The following is a 19,589-nucleotide window of genomic DNA, read 5'->3' as shown; positions in this document are numbered from 1 at the left end:
AATCTCATTGCTATATCTCTTTGCAGTTGGTTTAGCACTTTACATACTCTACATTGCCGGTGGTCTGGGTTAGGCTATTAAGCAATAACTGTCAAAAATAAAGTTATATATTCCTTTAAAGAGGACCAGTCATGATCTCCGAACAGCGGGCCAGCTGCATAGCTGTGCAGTCACAGACCCATTGACCATCACCACTCTTCCTTGTGCGCCTCCTCGTTGACCCATACTGACCTCCATTAGGCTCCCGATGCTTTGAATCTTTCAAGTGGACGGGTCTCTTCTGTTTATTATGAGTGGGTGACAGTCAGCAGAGGAAACCAGACATCACCCACTTACAGTGAGTGCAGGAGACCACCCACTTGTCAGATTCAAAGCACTGGTAGCCAATTCTAAATGGAGGTCGGTGCAAAGGAGCAGTGATAAAATGAGCAGAGCTGTGGCTGCAAAGCTATGCAGCCGGCCGTGCTGATCAGAGGACATAACGGGTCCTCTTGAAACAAGAATACCCTTTTTGAATAACTGGGGATAGGTTTGGTCTTATTTAATGGGCAAAAGGAGAAGGGGTTTAAAACTTCTAATATGGATGGGCCATTGGTTATGTGTTCCTATAGCCCCCGAATTTTTGAGGTTCGGTCACGTTTTGTCGATGGTCTCAGCTGCTGTATTTTATTTAGGGAGCATTTTTAATTATTAGATCAAGCGGTTCCCAATAAACACTATTTTATGGCATTGACCATGTAAGGAATTCAGACGTTGGCTTGTGCAGGTTCAAAAGGGTATCCAACTCCGAACCGAAGTCTTCTTACAATGGAATGACTCCACGTTTAGCCCTCTTAACCATCATCGTAATGTATCTTAACGCTCCTTGATTAAACAGGCAATGTACCTTATTAAGTAAGTTCTTCACTAATCTTGTACTCACCCATGCTGTATTTGGCTTTGGTACAGGTTGTCCTTTTTAAGATTTCATACACCTGTAAGAACAGCATAGCAGTTAAATCACAGGTATAACATAAGGCTTCTGCTCCCATATATTACATTTATTGCACTAGTATGTCCAGAAAGTCCTTTGGACGTGTTAAAAACCCCATTCCTAATCAAGTACTGGGGATGGAAAGCCATCTTGCTGGTGGGCTCTGGAAGTAGAGCACAAAACTTTTTCCTCAAGGTAAACTTTGCTACTTCCATAGATAGGACCATGCCTCCCACTGACCGTCTCTCCTCTTGTAACAGAGTACATGGGACAATGAATGAAATGTGTCACCCTTGACTAGAGTCAAGATCCACACCCAACACCTTCGTTACGTGGTAGGTTGACAATCATTGCTCTTGACTAGGTGCCTGCATTGTGTGGTGGTCGTGATCAGTTCTGCTCGCTGTATTAGGGTTACTTCCTAAAGTGAACCTTGTAAGGTTACATCCATATTGCGTTCCGAACCCAGGGCTCCATTTCGATGGCTGAAAACCACGTCCAAAAGGAACCATAAGCTGGTATTAGCGAAACAGAGACCGAAACGGCAAGCTTTGCTATCTGTTTTAGCAGGTCTACGTTCCATTATGGCATTTTGGCCAGGCAGGATAGCGTAGGCGGGAACACAAGGCCACTCCTTCCCCCAATGACGCCAAATCAAGGTAACCCTTTATTATGTATATATTTTCTGTGCCTGTTCATTATAATTCCTTCATGTGCCTCATTAAGGAGGCTTTAGGTTTTGGTCCTACTGTATTCTGCATAAACTGGCTTTACCGAACTCTTAGACACGGTTATTAACTCATACATTGGCATACCTGGATTTAGGCGGAAGCTTTCTCATTGGGAGCCCCCTACTAAGTCCTTTCTATACACATTGATTGTAAACTGACTCCTACTCTTGATTGACCCCAGGAGTGCTAGGGTTTATTCTCATTGTGGTTTTGTAGGATAGCATAGTCAACTACACTTAGTGAAGGTGGGCTTAGGGGTTAGTAGCGCCTTTTGTGTAGGCAACTTGGTTGTCAAGCTCTAAAAGGAGCCTGTAGAGCCCTGGTAACCTTGAGTAAGATGGATTTTGAAGGCTAGTACAGAGACTGAAGCAATACTCAATTACAAATGAAGGTACATCATGCACATAATTTGGGTAAAATTTGCTTAAGGGGGTTGCTTTATTCCAGAAGTAGTGCTACACCACTCTACAGGTGGTGAGTTGTATTGCAGCTCAGCTCAGTTTACTACAATAGAGATCAACTGCAACGCCAGACGCAACCCATGGACTGGTGTAGCGCTGCTTCTGAAAGAAAGTACCTGTTTTTGGCCCCATTTGTATTTCATATGGTTCTGCTTCTGATGACTTCAGCTGTGAGAAGAAGCATAACTTCTCTTGGGCAATGTGCATATAGACTTCAGGTAACTCTGTGCTACATTGTACATGAAGATACTAATGGCTCGTAAAATCTACACTGAAGAGCAATTAGCATTTGTTCTGGTGCGTCCAACACTTACAATGGAGCTTCTTGTTTTGCTATCGAAGAACGAGTCTTTGTCTGACATATCGAACCTGGAGAAAGATGAAGAGTTTCATAATTAGTGGTGGACATAGAAGGACTGGAGATCAAAAACGGGTTGTCCAGTTGTACACTACTGATGGTCTATTCTCAGGATAGGCTATTAGCAGTAGACCGTTGGGTGTTCGTCGCCCAAGACCCCCATGGATCAGCTGTTCACTGGGCTTGTGTGCTTGTACAGAGTTGATTTCCACAGGAAGCAGACCACTACAGTAGCCAGGCTTGGTATTGTAGGCTAAAGTCTCATTGAAATGAATGGGAACTTTGCCTGCAATACCAAACCAGACCACTGCAGTGGAACAGTGCCGTCTGCTTATTCCAGAATTCAGCTCTGTGCACCATCCGTGATAGGCAGGGTCCTGGATGATGGACTCTCACAGATAGGCCATTAATAGTTTACACCTGGACAACCCCTTTAAGGTCAAGTCCACATATAGCGGTCCAAACAATTTTATTAAGTTTAATCAGAGCCATAATGATAAACTGTATGATATATTCAAGGACAGGCATGATAAGCATATGCATGCAAATAGTTTTGCCTCCAAAATTGTTGGTTTTAAGGGATTTTCTGGGAGTTTGATATTGATGGCCTATCCTTAGGCTGCTACATCAATGTCAGATCACTTAGTGTCTGACTCCCAATAACCCCACTGATCAGCTGCCTGAAGGGGCTGCGATGCTTCGGAGAATGTTGCATTCATTGTTTACCGAGCACAACACTGTGTGTCTTCTAATGGACGTGTCTGGTACTACAACACTCAAATAGGACTGAGCTGCAGAGATTTACAGCCAAAATGTACACTATCTTACCAAAAGTAATTAAACACCTAAGCAAGAATCAAAAGTAGTATTTCTTTCAATATGCTAATATTTAGTGGGGCTCCTTTAGCCCTAATGACATCGGACACTCTCAGTGGCATACTTTATACTATCAGTTGGTATTTCCCTCCATTCATCCTGCAAACGTCTGGTGAGTTCTCTCAAAGAAGATGGACACTGTTCAAATTTGCTAACGTTCCAGTTCTTCCCAAAGATGCTCAGTAGGTTCAGGTCAAACTCTGTGCAGCCGGTCCAATTGTGGGACATCCATATCCTCAAACCAATGTAAAACAGCATTCGATTTGTGACCAGGTGCGTTGTCTTGTTGGAAGTATGGCCGGCCATTCCCAGAGTATTGCCACATTGTCAGCAGCACATTATTGTCTAGGATGTCAGAGTCACCTCCATGTTCATGGTTCTGGTCACCACAACCAACGGACCGAGACCATGCCACGTAAAACATCCTCAGACAATAACAGAACTGTTGGCACTCAGGTAAAAGCCGTTCCCCAGGATCCTCCACACCGGGGTACATCCATCTGATGAGAAGATGGAGTAGTGCGATTCGTCGCTCCATACAGCATTCTTTGACCTTGCAACTGGCCAATGACGATGCTCCTGGCACCTCTGTAGACGGGCCAATGCATTGCGCTTCATGATGGACGGCCTGTGTGCAGCGGCATTAACCCGTATATCCAATAACATGCCATTACCGTCATAAACTGTGGCTGACACCTCCAAGGGTCAGCATCATATGTAGCATGGTTTAGGACATGTGACATACTAATTAGGCACGATCCATTCTGCTGATAGTTGGGTCCGAATGTTTTTGGTAGGATAGTGTATGAGCTTACTGACGCACCGCAGTCCTTTCAATCAGTTTTTTGGTGGGCTTGATGGAAGTCGGACCTTACCGAACTATTTTTGATGGCCTATCCAAAGGAAGTCTAGGAAGTGAAATGCTAATGTAAGGCTTGAGGGACAATTAGGAGGGAAGCCTCATGGGATCTGGGAGCTTTAGGTACATGATGGATGGATGATATGTCACCTTCTATGGAGCCTCATGGGATCTGGGAGCTTTATGTACATGATGGATGGATGATATGTCACCCTCTATGAAGCCTCATGGGATCTGGGAGCTTTAGGTACATGATGGATGGATGATATGTCACCCTCTATGGAGCCTCATGGGATCTGGGAGCTTTATGTACATGATGGATGGATGATATGTCACCTTCTATGGAGCCTCATGGGATCTGGGAGCTTTATGTACATGATGGATGGATGATATGTCACCCTCTATGGAGCCTCATGGGATCTGGGAGCTTTAGGTACATGATGGATGGATGATATGTCACCTTCTATGGAGCCTCATGGGATCTGGGAGCTTTATGTACATGATGGATGGATGATATGTCACCCTCTATGAAGCCTCATGGGATCTGGGAGCTTTAGGTACATGATGGATGGATGATATGTCACCCTCTATGGAGCCTCATGGGATCTGGGAGCTTTATGTACATGATGGATGGATGATATGTCACCTTCTATGGAGCCTCATGGGATCTGGGAGCTTTATGTACATGATGGATGGATGATATGTCACCCTCTATGGAGCCTCATGGGATCTGGGAGCTTTAGGTACATGATGGATGGATGATATGTCACCCTGTATGGAGGAGGTTTTCTGGTTAGCCAAGATATGTTACAAAGGTCATTACTGGGTCAGATGAGATGGAAGAGAGTGAGTTCTGTCCAGTGATTGGGTCGCTGGCAGCAGCAGCTGATTGGCTGAAGAAAAATGGCAGGAAATGCCTGTGGTTGTCAGGCAGAATCTGGTGGCCTGACAGTGGCTGGTGATTGGCCCAGAGGAACAAGCTGAGAGGAGCAGCAGTGAGATATGGAGGTGCAGAGATGTGGGGCCATCATCATCTGGAAAGAAGATTCCATGCGTTTAATGTATACTTTGTCTAAAAGCAGCTCCCAAGTATAGGGATTGCAACCATGGGCCACGGTGGTTCCAGGCAGCAGTAATAATCCCTGAGCCAACATGTTAGAGCGCTTGTCTAGTTTAGATCTTCTTTGATCTTATACCGAGCAGCTGATTCAAAAATGATCATGATATTGGCAGGGACACTCGGTACCGAATGCACATTTTTCCCGTAACCTCAATAGGGAAAAGCAGCAATATGCAGTGTCCTACTAAAATCAATAGACATACATAAAAGCAGGCTGCAACTCAGTATTTCATATTTTTCATTACACTATGCCATAATCATAAAATTTATTATTATAAAGCCATTGGAGAAGACCTAAAAAAAAATGTAAAAATCTTGCTATTTGTATAGCGCCAACTTATTCCGTAGTGCTTTTAGGTAATTTATTTATTACGCCCATCGAGCTGAGTATTCATTATACTGACCTTGAGCCAGATACCTGAACCAAGCAGGGATTGAACCTGCAACCTTCAGGTCATGAGTGAGTGCTTAGGACTGCATTCTGCTGCCTTAACAATCTGCACCACATGAGGCAGCAGACTGGATGCCATGTACTGGTAATACGAGGCAGTAGCCTGGATGCCATGTACTGGTAATACGAGGCAGTAGCCTGGATGCCATGTACTGGTAATACGAGGCAGTAGCCTGGATGCCATGTACTGGTAATACGAGGCAGTAGCCTGGATGCCATGTACTGGTAATACGAGGCAGCAGCCTGGATGCTATGTACTGGTAATACGAGGCAGTAGCCTGGATGCCATGTACTGTTAATACAAGGCAGTAGCCTGGATGCCATGTACTGGTAATACGAGGCAGTAGCCTGGATGCTACGCACTGTTAATATGAGGCAGTAGCCTGGATGCCATGCACTGGTAGTACGAGGCAGTAACCTGGATGCCATGTACTGGTAATACGAGGCAGTAGCCTGGATGCCATGCACTGGTAATACGAGGCAGTAGCCTGGATGCCATGCACTGTTAATACGAGGCAGTAGCCTGGATGCCATGCACTGTTAATACGAGGCAGTAGCCTGGATGCCATGTACTGTTAATACGAGGCAGTAGCCTGGATGCCATGTACTGTTAATACGAGGCAGTAGCCTGGATGCCATGTACTGTTAATACGAGGCAGTAGCCTGGATGCCATGTGCTGTTAATACGAGGCAGTAGCCTGGATGCCATGTACTGGTAATACGTGGCAGTAGCCTGGAAGGCATGTACTGGTAATACCAGGCAGTAGCCTGGATGCCATGCACTGGTAATACCAGGCAGTAGCCTGGATGCCATGCACTGGTAATGCGTGGCAGTAGCCTGGATGCCATGCACTGGTAATGCGTGGCAGTAGCCTGGATGCCATGCACTGGTAATGCGTGGCAGTAGCCTGGATGCCATGCACTGGTAATGCGTGGCAGTAGCCTGGATGCCATGCACTGGTAATGCGTGGCAGTAGCCTGGATGCCATGCACTGGTAATGCGTGGCAGTAGCCTGGATGCCATGCACTGGTAATGCGTGGCAGTAGCCTGGATGCCATGCACTGGTAATGCGTGGCAGTAGCCTGGATGCCATGCACTGGTAATACGAGGCAGTAGCCTGGATGCCATGCACTGGTAATACGAGGCAGTAGCCTGGATGCCATGCACTGTTAATACGAGGCAGTAGCCTGGATGCCATGTACTGTTAATACGAGGCAGTAGCCTGGATGCCATGTACTGTTAATACGAGGCAGTAGCCTGGATGCCATGTACTGTTAATACGAGGCAGTAGCCTGGATGCCATGTACTGGTAATACCAGGCAGTAGCCTGGAAGGCATGTACTGGTAATACCAGGCAGTAGCCTGGATGCCATGCACTGGTAATACCAGGCAGTAGCCTGGATGCCATGCACTGGTAATGCGTGGCAGTAGCCTGGATGCCATGCACTGGTAATGCGTGGCAGTAGCCTGGATGCCATGCACTGGTAATGCGTGGCAGTAGCCTGGATGCCATGCACTGGTAATGCGTGGCAGTAGCCTGGATGCCATGCACTGGTAATACGAGGCAGTGGCCTGGATGCCATGCACTGGTAATACGAGGCAGTGGCCTGGATGCCATGCACTGGTAATACGAGGCAGTGGCCTGGATGCCATGCACTGGTAATACGAGGCAGTGGCCTGGATGCCATGTACTTACAGATGCTGTTTTTCCCTGGAGAAGGGGTAGGAGAGATGCTTGACTGTCTGTGGTCGGTGGCTGGCAACCTTGGGCTGAATTGGTTCAGTTATTTTCTGTAAGACGGAGTTGAGTTTGTGCATCAGGCCTTGCTTCTGATTTATGTGATAGATCTGGAATAATAAAGCGTATGATCAGCCTGTGGAAAATGGAGACAACGTACAAAAACCAGCAGCAGCGTAAGGAATGGGGTTTATAGGGTTTTGGAGAACATGGGCCTGGGTCTTATTGAAGACAAAACGCACACTGACCATGGGTCCAACCCCCCTCCCCCCCCCCCCCCCCCAAAAAAAAAAAAAAAAAAATCTGCATAGCCCCATTGACCGTAATGGGTCAATGTGCAGACAGTTGCATGCAGATTTGAAAATTGCCCATGCGAATCAGCCCGACCTAAAACAAAGGCCCTAAAAGACTAAGAAGTCTGAGCCTGGCGTGTAGAAATATAAGATACATAATGGTTATGGCCAAAAGCACATGGTTGTAATATGATTTGCGCCCAATAAGCTAGGCCGGACTTGCACCAGACAGCCTACGGGCACCCATCTATGTGCCTCCTGATCTACACGGACCTGGACATTACATGTCCTATTTTCATCTGTAAAAACAGACGAGAAAAGGACCCGCCGCGATCTCTTCATGTGAACCATTGGTCCGTGAGAAATATTGTGCATGAGAATAGCTGCATGAGATATAATGGGGCTGTGGAATACATGGGCAGCCCAAGGCCCAAAAAATATGGCCATGTGTCGTTAGCCTAAGTGTCTATTCACACAGGCAAGTTTAACATCAGATCTTACAACTGACAGAACTCAGACCCATTAAAGTGAATGCAGTCATTTATATGGTCTTTGTTATAATAAAAAGAAAATTAAAAACTCCAATTAAAATCAATGGGTGCATGAAAAAAAACTAAATGCACTGAGCTCCACTCATTGACTTCAATGGCCGTTTAAGAAGGAACTTGTCACCCCTAAAACTTACTCCACTGGCTGATAGGAGATGACATCAAACACTTATAGTGCCCTCTTTTTCCTAAAGAGCCCAAGTACCCCTATAATTAGGTTGCAAAGTTATCAGCAGAGAAGAGTCACTTGGCTGAGAAGAGTCATGCTGTTGAGCTCACTATGCCCCACTTCTCCTGATGGACAGGATTTTGCCTCCAACGAGGGATTTGATGAGTTGCCGGTCCAGTAAAAGACTCCCTGACTAGCGAAGCTACTCATAAATCAGCATGACTCTTCTCAGCCGGATGACTCTTCTCTGTATACACAACGATTAGAACCCAAGCGTGCTCTATTTTAGTGCGCTTTGGCACTCCTAAGGTCCCATAGAGGTCTATGGAAGGTGCGCAAATGCGTACACGAAACCCTCGTAAGTAAAAAACACACCTAGAACTACTTAGGCTACATAGCCTTTTAAATTAGGGCTGGGGTGTGTCCGGCGCCCATGTGAAATGTCCGTGTCGACGCAAAAAGTACAGTAAAATGTGAAAAACGCGTGCAAAGGCGAAACGTTCACAGGGCAAATGAGTTGCACTAACGTGCTTTTTTTGCGCATACGCCCGTGTGATGCCACCCTTAATGTGAGCCCTTCTGGAAGACTGGCACTGCGGAGTTGCAGCGAATGGAAACAATCCAGCACATCCCGCTGGCTCGAGTCCGACGATGCAAGTGTGCTTAACTCTGGATGTAGCTGGCACTCCATTAGAGGAAACGTGCGGCACGAACAAGGCCTTTCATACTCTGCCAGATTGCTACTTCACAGAGACTAAACAAGGCTCTTATAGGATCTAACACTAGATGTAAGTCGAGTGCAGTAATCGGCCTCTTCACATCCAAGCAAGAAATCTCCACTTTACCATCACACGTCAAAGCCACACCAAAACTCCTAAGAGCGTGGACCTTACAGGGTCCGGAGCTGAGGGGATTCAAGCCTCGAACCTCAATGTTTTCTTAACAGCATGAAATAGAAATATCATGAAAAAGTGATATTTCATTGCTGCTGCCCGCTATAGCTTGTAGATCAGGAAGCTGCCCTATAGACCGCCCACCGGTCATACAGCGTATGGAGATAGTGGTTGTACGGTATCCACTAAGGGAGGAGCATAGAAAAATGGCTGACAGTTGGGGGCCACCAGATTCCGGTTTTGTAGTTCAGGTGCTAAGAAGAGGAGGAGATGCCGGGAGACAGTTGTTCTCTCCATTATTCGATATGGGGGTTATGGCAATAGAAGAGTACGCTCATCCCATTGAGTTTAGTGGAGGATTCTGCAAACATGCACCGCCACTCCTGCCTTGCATGGCATCCTCTTAGCAGAAGTCAACTAGGGGACCTACCCATAGAGGTACCCATATAGGGCATCCACTATCAGGCATGGCATATCCTCCTGATTCATAGATATTTCTTAAAGGAGCGCTCACCTGTAAATTATTAAAGGACCACTGCGGTGAATATTTGTTTCTCATTCATGACATAGCTAGTATATTATATATACTCCAGTATATTATATATACATATATATATTGGTTAGTTATCTTGCCTTTATATCAGCATAATACCTGTGATAATATTACATGGACTCTACCACACAAGCTCTTCATGGGGGACAGAAACTTCTATCATAGTTACTGCTGATGATTAGAAGTTCCTGTCACATAGGTATAAAGAAGAGGAGCACAGCGCCTCCTCCTGGCTGTATAATTATGGTCTGTAGTTTATTTAGATGAATTCAGAATACAGAAGGTAATGACAGTATCCTTCCAGCAGGCAGAGATGGTAGTGGCTCTAGTTGGTCATGTGATGTGCTGATGCATTATGGGAGTTTTAGTAGAGCAGAGAGAAATCATAACATATCAAGATGGTGATTGATAGGTATTACACAGGAGGCTGCACTGTATTAAAATGAATGCCATATACATAGGAGACATCCAGAGTGAGGTGGGGGGGAGGGGGAGAGAGGGATGAAAAATGTGTTTTTGTCGGAGTGGCCCTTTAATTGCTTTCTTTCTTTGCATCATGTCATATTCTAATATACTCCATGTTCAGGTGAATGGACTCTTGGATGACCAAGTCAGTCACAGTGACCCCGGGTCTTCCCCCACCCTGGTCTTGACAAATCTATAATGTACTTACCCAGATGGCCAGTAGACCCCACGCCCAGTGGGGAATCCATCTATACAAGTTGCCTATATCACAGTGATCTAGATAGTTCTTATAGAACCAGGTATGTAGGGTGCCTATACAGAATCCTAGCTGCAAGGTGATGGGAACACTTAATCCGTTGGATGGGAGAAAATATCCAATATTATAACGCTGGAACATTTTCTTAGAAAATCATTGCCTTCAAAGAAGCAGCGGCCTATATGCAAGAGTCACTATATATAAATGTGTCTGGGGTTATTTATGAGTAACAGTCCACAATGTGAGCACATACCTTCTTAGTTGGCAGCTTAAGTTTCATAAACTCAGCTTCTCTGCAGAGAACATTCCAGGGAGCATGAATCTTCACGAATCCCACACCGTGCAATTTAGTCTAGACCAAGAAAAGGAAATAGAAAGCATTGAAAATCCACTGCAGACAGTTGTTAAAGGAATTGTCCAGTTTGGAAAACCCATTTTCATATATCTTAGTAGGTAATAAAGCAGGTCAGAATCCTCATTTCTTAACCAAAGTGGAGAGCAGTCACGAAGAGCATCACTTGCTCTGGAGGACTGTCCTGTGTCACACAGACATCCCATTCATTTGAAAGGAAAATGTGCATTGTTCAGTTTCACCTGCAGGGGTGCTGCAGGGAAAGTGAACATGGTATTAGTGTATCTTGACACCACCGGAAGTGTGGGTGGTGACAAGATACAGTCTTCTTGATAGGCCGGCCACTCCCCCCTGTCAGGTCCTGGCACTCACCAACAGCGCCTTAGCTGGCGCTGGAGTGGGCTGCGTACCCGGACAGTGAAGGACAGCGGCAGCACAGTGGCTTTCCTGGCCACCTGCCTGCATTGTGCAGCGGTGGGGGAGACAGAGTGAGTGGTGGCGGCAGAGTCGCTTCCCCGTCAGGCTCCCTGCACTCAGCAGTGGCACCAGATTTTGGGACCAGCGGCAGCGGTCGCAGTACTGAGATGCCTCACAGTGAGTAATGGAGGGAGGGGGACACGGAGGCTGCAGGGCAGCAGCGAAAGTGAGGGAGCGGTGGGGATGGCAGAGCTACTTCCCTGTCGCCCTCCCTGCACTGTGCAGCGGCCGCGGACACACAGGGAGTGGGGGACCTGCGGGGCTTACAGAAGGCTGGAGGCCAGCAGCGAGACTGAAAAGAAAGGACCTTACAGGCTTGAGCCAATCAATCCACATGCTGCTAGCACTGTCAAGCATTAACCCAATCAGGAGCTAGGGGTGTGAGAGGGGCGTTCCTCCTGTCAAACCCCTAGCTTCCGGTGGCGTCAAGATGCACTAATACCAGTGAACACTTACTGCCACTTTCCCCTACAGATTACAGCTGATAACTGAAGTCCCAGCAGGGGGACACTTTGTAATCTTTTTATTGTCAAGGGACCCTTCTAACAAGTAGTTGAAAAGAGTATCCAGCACCAGAACAACCTTATTCTGCATTAATTAAATGTCCTATAGAGAAGCCAGTTGCTCAGGTTGACACATTTTGGCACATGGCCTTAGCCATGTCCAAGTTTACTCTTGTCTCCATTATATGTGGCGGAAAACTCCTAGTGCTTCCCTGCACAGAGAAGGAGCTTGAAGCCATGAGTTGCCAAGTACGAAAACCAAATTAAGCTTCGGAGCTGAACTGTCTCCATACGTGTCGGATATTGGCAGTCTTTGACAGCAGACACCTGCCTACAACAGCCACAATCAGAAAACTCTGATTGCGGCTGTTAACCCTTTAAATGCTTAGGTCAGTTCTACCCCAGGTGTCGTGACATTCTGAAGGCCCTCAGGGCTGCCATGATCATTTGCCTGTTAAGGATAGCCTGCGGCATGTGTGTAATAGACAGCCTGATAAAATACAGCATAGTGCAATACCATAGTATTGCATTATACTACATAAGCAATCAAATGATCACAAGTTCAAGTCCCCTATGGAGACGAAAAAAAGAAAAACAAACAATTAAAATAACTTTTTAAAAACTATAACGAAAAAAATTTAGAGTTAAAAATCCTTTTGCCAGTCACAGATAGAATAACGCAAATGGCAGAATTGCGCTTTTTTTTTTTGGTCATCTCCAAGTCATAAAATTTAATAAAAAGCAATATGTTCCCCAATTTCGTACCAGTACAAACTACAGGTTTCCCCTCAAAAAATGAGTCCTCACACAGAAAAATAAAAAAAAGTTATGAAGGTCATAAAAAAAAAAGGTATTTCATTTTTTAAGTAGTACTATATATTTGCTCTACCATCAATGCCCGATCAGCAGGGATTCAGCCAATAGGATCCCTATTAAAGTCTAAAACTATTAAGTGAGGTTGGGTTTCCATCTTAAGTGGTGCTGTGACCCTGAGTTTTAGGTATAATGGGGGTCTATGTGGTCAGACCCCACTGATCGTACACCAAGTGCTTATAGTTAGAATACCCCTTTAATGCCACCTTTCTGAAGTATCACCATTAGGGATGAGCGAACGTGTCCGTTACGGACACATCCGCACCCGGACACCGGCTTTGCCGAACACTGCAGTGTTCGCGCGTAAGTGTCCGGGTGCCGCCGGGGGGCGGGGAGATGCGCGGCGGCGCGGGCGGCAGTAGCGGGGAACAGGGGGGAGCCCTCTCTCTCTCCCTCTCCCCCCCACTCCCCGCCGCACCCCCCCGCGCTGCCACGGCGGCCCCCGAACTTTTTCGCCCGAACACTGAAGTGTTCGCTAAGTTCGGTGTTCGGGCGAAAAAGGGGCGGAGCCGAACGTGTTCGCTCATCTCTAATCACCATCTTGGTGAGCAGCTGATTAAAAGAGCAGAGAAGTTAATGAAGATACATTATAAAGATCTTAGATTTGCTGATGGGCAGATAAAGTTAATTTGTGAGCTCACACCCAATTACACCCTATTATAAAACCGTCCGTCAATATAAAGGGTTAGTGACTCCTCCTTATCATAGCATGTTTTCGGCCCAAGGGAACGGGATATGTAATTGCAGAGCTCTGCTACCAGCCGCTGCCGTATGTACATTACACTGCCCTATAAAACATAAGTGTTACGCAATTTAAACATGGAAACCACAAAACAAAACAGCCGTGAGAGAATTACATAATGCCGATCCTTGTTGTATATAAGATGGGCCGGCGTTTTCCATGACAATCTCCTAACAATATAATATTATGGGGTTTCGCTAGATTACATGTGTCAAACCCATCATGTCACTTAGCGTGGCCCGCGACGAGATCGGGTGCCATCTTGGACTCTGAGCTCTGGCACACCTCCACATCGCTCACAGGCGGTGGCACAGCTTTTCCAGCCCTACCGGGGCACCCTAGCCACCATCCGAGGTAGGAAGCTCGGTGCTAAACAGGAGGAAGGGGAAAAACCCCATCATAGTGCAGAACGCTCCATAGCCATGTAAGAAGTAGTTACATTAAAGGCAGATTCACACGGGCGGATGCAGTTTCGGTCCTTGAAATAGGAACTGTATTCATAAACCGAATCTGTGCGCATTAACGATATATTTGGACCTTCTTCCATTTTTTTGCATGCTTATTCTCTGCATTTTTCACCACACCAAAAAAAAAGGCCAGAAAAATCAGATTTCTCCTGCCTTCATACGTAAATATGCAATGAACGCTTATCAGAAAACTCCAGCGCAAATCATGCTGTTTAAGCTGTCCGTATTCTGGGCATAATATGTCTGTGTGAATGAGCTCTTATAATCAGCCCACTGAAGTCAACCATGATGCTGATTAAGCCCTTGGTGAAAATGAGTTTGACACCCCTGTGCTAGATAGTCCATTAATGTCTGCCACCAGAGAAACAACGATTGGACAGGTAGTTCTCTAGTATCAATTACCCCAAATGCAGAAAAATGGAACTTGACTGAAAAATTTCCCTGACAAGTTATCATAAGCCATTGCAAAGCTATTATCTTAACACAGAGGAACTATTTTAAATCAATTGAAATGGTAAATAAACCGTAGCACAGAACGTTGTGACATGTTAAGTCAATTTAAACTTTGCTATATCTGTAACTGGTGCTAGATGTTCCTGGCCTTTGCAGATCAAACCGTCATCCTTCTATTAGATTAGATTCTTCTGCGTACGTCAATAGGAGAGTCAATCAGATTATAAGGAACATTATAACCCTCATGAAGGCCAGCCTTATGCAAATCTAGCTGACAGGGCATTAATGTGGGTATGGGGGGGTTCTTGAAGACCAATTGTTAGGATAGGTCATCAGCAGCTGATCGGTGGGTGCCCACTGCTCAGGACCCTGCTGATCAGCTATTTGAAGAGATGGCAACACTCAGGTGAGTGCCATAGCCTCTTCTCATGCCAGTGACGTCCCGTTCATGCCTTACTTGGCCCAAGAGCAGATCAGTTCCATTGAGCTGCTATACCAAGCACAGCTGCTATGAAATGTCTGGCTTTGTGACCGAAATACAGTGAAAAGGCACTCGTTTGAGCATCATGACTTCTTCAGTCAGCTGATGGGCGGGTTTCTTGAAGAGCAAACACCCACCAATCCTATATTTACAGCCCATCCTTAGTAATGTTGATAAAAATCATCCTAATTTGAAGCTGCAGCTCTACAGTGTTCCTTGGAGCAGGTCCGTGCTTGAGTGTTTTCTTCACCTTGCAGAAATTCTCCTTGTAAAATTTATGACATTTGCTTGTAAAACAAGCAGCAAACCTGCTGTCTACAATTTTTCATCTAGGAGACCCTATGTGGCCCTTCTGTTTTCAGTAACACCCTTGTGCTATGATGGACCCCTACACCATTGTATACTATTTTAACCAATTGTTGAGAGGAGCACACTGTTATCCAAATATGTGGCTGTATGCAATTAGAAGGGCTACATGGGGGGACCTTCTGGAGGCAAAGTAGTGAACTTGATTTTTACTCCCACTGACTTTAACATCTTGATCTTCGGAGTTCAAGTAGTTTTTGCTTTGCTACGGTGCTAGCAGGCCTGCTTAATCCCTCAAAAGTCACTTTTAGTATGCACAGTATCCAGCTTTTAATGAGGCTGACCTCACTTACAACCCAAAGTGGACATTCCCTGAAATGCCCTTTTTAGTTCAGGTCCAGTTGTGCAGCACCTCTGGTTAAGTACAGTAACTGCTTCTTGGATCTTTGGATGGCATCCCTCGCATTCCCAAGTCCACTTGATTCCAGAAATCCTCTGTGTAGCAGCCCCTTCTTCTGATTGAGGTCATACTCTGGTGCCTGAAGTTTGTCACCCCTTCTAGCTTTTTTATTGCAAGGTCCTGAAGATTCTGGGGCCATTCAAGAGGGGTGGAAACAGGATCCCTATAGCTCCCTGTCACCGCTGTGTCATGGTTGAGACAGAGCTCTTTTTAACCCCTTACTCCCTTTCTGCCAGCATGCCTAGCTAGGAGAATTGGATAGGGATAACTTCCAGTAGCCAAAGCCTCTGTAATAAGCAGCAGGAACCTCTGTAGTGTAGAGGTGCAAAAGGAGCATCGTTACCCCTCTACATAATCACCAAGACACATAGCTCTGCATGGGAGCTGAAGACCCAAAACCATTGGAGATTTTTCAAAGTCAAAAGTTGCTCAACTGTTTAAAAACGGTGTCCATGGTTGGAAAACATGGCTGCCAAAAACAGCACCACACCCTGTCTACAGATTGTCTCTGGCATGGCAGTAGAGCTCCATTGAAGTAAATGGCTCTGAGCTGCAATACCAGACACAACCTGTACACAGATGTGGAGCTATTCCAGGAAGAAAGCAGCCATGTATTTCTATTGAGGTCATATCTTCATTATCCCATTGTAGCTCACACAAAGCCGCCATTGTTTTTCCTGGCACTCGTATCCACCTGCTCACATGGTGATGTTTATCCTGAGATCACCTATACACCACGCCGTGTCCGTAAAACATGCCACTGGCTTAGCAGGATGACACGCATCACGACCCCTAGACAGAAACGCATCTTTAATTGCCTTTTATTTGATCTCGGGAGAACTTCAAAAGGTCCCTTTTGTAAATTGAACTTCTAGTAATGCCCTCTCTGTAAACACCAGCACAAAAGCTGGGCGCCTCTCCAGTAACATGTCCCATACGTCACCCGCGAGCTTCATAGTTAGTGTACAGAGTAAATCTTCAGGCATCGTCCTCCAGTTAGTTGAATTTCATGTTATTAAGCACGGACATGGTTCTCTTCTGCCATTGTTCTTGGTCACATAGCAGCGTGTCTATAGTTAGGAATGTACCCGCCAAGATCCAGAACTAATTCCTAAATCTTCTGCTGTATCAAAGTAAACTTTAAAAAAAACTAGAAAAAAGGAGAAAAAAGGGTTCCGAGAGCGCAAAATACTGAGAAAACCAGCTACATATCACCCAGCATGGACTCACGAATAAAGATGAGCGCCGGGGGGCGGGGGTGGGTGTGGTGGAGCTGGGGGTAGCAGTGGGGAACAGGGGGGCGCTCTCCGCCCCCCCCCACTCGGAAAAAGCGGTGCTCAGGTCCAAAAACACCCGAACTGAGTACGTTCGCTTATCTCTACTCACGAACAAGCAATCCAAAGTGACTTCCAGTTACAATGAAGAAACAAAACGAAGCACACGGTGCTCAAGGACAACCCCCAAGGAAAACCGATTAGTGAGTAAGAAGACTGAACTGTAAACTACTTACTTCACCAGGGAGGACCGTGGGCCTGGAAGCACCTCCATCAACCCCGTGTCTAGAAAGGCAGTATCCAAATCATGTTATTCGAAGCAACGGGAAGCGACCAATCAAGTGGTGAAATCTTGGCAGCGCATTTATTGGAGGGAACACCACTAAAAACTCCATAAAATAATGGGAGAATAACATTAAAAAAGAATAAAAATAAAATTTAGATAAAATATAATGAAAAAAAAGAGTGAATAAAAAACAAGGAGCAACATGGATCATTCTTGCTTGAAAAAAGGGGGGATGGCGCAGCCCTAGCCCCCCGAAACACATTGCAGAGTTACCCCGTGTTTATTAGCCAATGATTTTGCTTCTTTTGTTAGATAAAATATAACGTTATTTATCTTATCTTAGTGTATTTTATTGGTTTTCCTCCAATAAGCGCAGTGCAAAGATTACATCACTTGATTCGTCGGTTCCGTTACTTCGAACGTTATTTGGATACCGCCTTTCTGGACACGGGGAGTTGAGGGAAGTTCTTAGGGACCTACGCTCCTCCCTGGTGAAGTAATTTACCATTCAGTCTTCTTACTCATTAATCAGTTTTCCTTGGAGGATTGTCCTTGGGAACTTTGTGGCTCTTTTTGTTTCTTCATCCTACCTGTCATCCCCGGACTGGATCGGACGGCTACAACTGGCGCTCTCCATGTTGGATGTTTACATTGGATGAGGATCATCTGCCACCCATTGAGGATATATACAGAAGGTCGTCCAGAGTGTCAGGTGTTGTGGTGCCCCTCGCAGGCGCAAGGGTGACCCCACTGCCCCAGGTGAGTCTGTTCCTGCATTTCCACTTGTTTTTTCTCATTTGGGGGCGCTGTTCTTCTTTTATACATCTATTTGTCCATTACACGCCACCAGAGAACGGGAGACGACAGCACACGCCAAACCTCAATATAGAGAGGGAGGAAATAACCGGGCAAACAAAATGCGCGCTTCTTTGCCAGTCCTGGATCCACTTGAACCGGAAGGAGCAGAAATCAATATAATAGAAGAGAAGCAGCATCCACGGATCTTTATCTCAATACTTTAATTATCCAGCATAAAACAACGTTTCAACCTTATAAAGGTCTTTGTCAAGTTCAAATAACACAGTGCACAGACACAAACTTATATGTACATAAACCACTCCCCTTGACCAATACAGACACCCGACATAAACTTGCATAAATTAAAAGCAACCATAGACATAAAACAGACCTGATGAATGGACGGACCAGATATTTGTCCATTACAGTTACAGTGATTGTCATAAGAGACTGTATTGGTTCTTCATGTAGTGACGACCACTCAACGTCTATTAAAATAGTAAATTACCTTACTTAAAAAAAAAAAAAAAAAATTTAAGTCCATCTGGCAGGAGATTCACATTTGGGAACAATTAGAATGGGCACTTAACCCTTTGCAATCCAATTTTGGATTCAGGGCTTCCTAGGGGGCTTGCTCTTTCTGCCATTATACAATGTCGCCATCTGCTGGCTAGAGCCAGTACTGCGGTGTGGGACATGCTGGAGAGGCACCCAACAACAGAGCGGCCAGTAATCTACAGTAAGAATACCCTGCCGGACGTCTTCCGACATTGGAGCTGTACAGCCTTCAATCAGAATGTCTTTAGACGTCAGACAGTGGATTGGAAAGGGTTAATGTGTGACATTTCCTGTAAACTTCCAAGTAAGTCCTCTGAGTAGGATTTATTAGATGGGGTGCAGCTACAGAAGGTGCAGCAGATGGTGTGTCCACAAGAATTAAAATGTTGCAATGCAAGTGGACTGTGACTCGTGCCAAAACTGCCCCCAAATCAGCAAGTGCGCCAAAATTTGCACCAAAATTTTGGCACATTGGAACTTCGCTTGCTCAGTCGGAACTTTCTAGAGACAGGAGCCTTGGTTATAAAAGGAACTTTTTTTTTGTGCCAAGTCTCAGTGGAGAGACAGTGTCTCTTATGTGGCAGACACCACACCATTCTTCATCCTGTCGGAGTGACCTTTAGTGTGTGCATGCATGTCCAACCCACCTGTTAAAGGACCAATGGGTAGACCCAGTTTTTCCACTCCTAACCAATCCGGAAAGTCCTCTGGTTGTTTAAGGCGCCTTCCCCTTCTGAACATTAGATTCCATAAAGTTCCACAACGGGCACGTGATTTGCAATTTACTCTGTTTCAGCCCATACTTATTCACCTA

At 45.6% G+C, this 19,589-nt stretch overlaps 1 protein-coding gene across 3 annotated transcripts in view; it reads right to left on the bottom strand.

Moving 5' to 3' along the window:
• Nucleotides 1-19,589, bottom strand: part of ANO1 (anoctamin 1) — a 171,466-nt gene that overhangs the window by 53,711 nt on the left and 98,166 nt on the right. For all 3 annotated transcript variants that reach the window (XM_066583435.1, XM_066583433.1, XM_066583434.1), the window contains 4 exons: nucleotides 10,999-11,097; nucleotides 7,527-7,678; nucleotides 2,480-2,534; nucleotides 923-974 (listed from right to left, as the gene is read on the bottom strand). In XM_066583435.1, coding sequence (XP_066439532.1) covers nucleotides 923-974; nucleotides 2,480-2,534; nucleotides 7,527-7,678; nucleotides 10,999-11,097 — 358 coding nt within the window. The remainder of the gene's footprint in view (nucleotides 1-922; nucleotides 975-2,479; nucleotides 2,535-7,526; nucleotides 7,679-10,998; nucleotides 11,098-19,589) is intronic.

The sequence above is a fragment of the Eleutherodactylus coqui genome, chromosome 11 (genome assembly GCF_035609145.1).
Source record: "Eleutherodactylus coqui strain aEleCoq1 chromosome 11, aEleCoq1.hap1, whole genome shotgun sequence".
Classification (NCBI taxonomy): domain Eukaryota; kingdom Metazoa; phylum Chordata; class Amphibia; order Anura; family Eleutherodactylidae; genus Eleutherodactylus; species Eleutherodactylus coqui.
The sequence above is the reverse complement of the archived record's forward strand: the minus strand, read 5'-3'. Positions and strand labels throughout refer to the sequence as shown.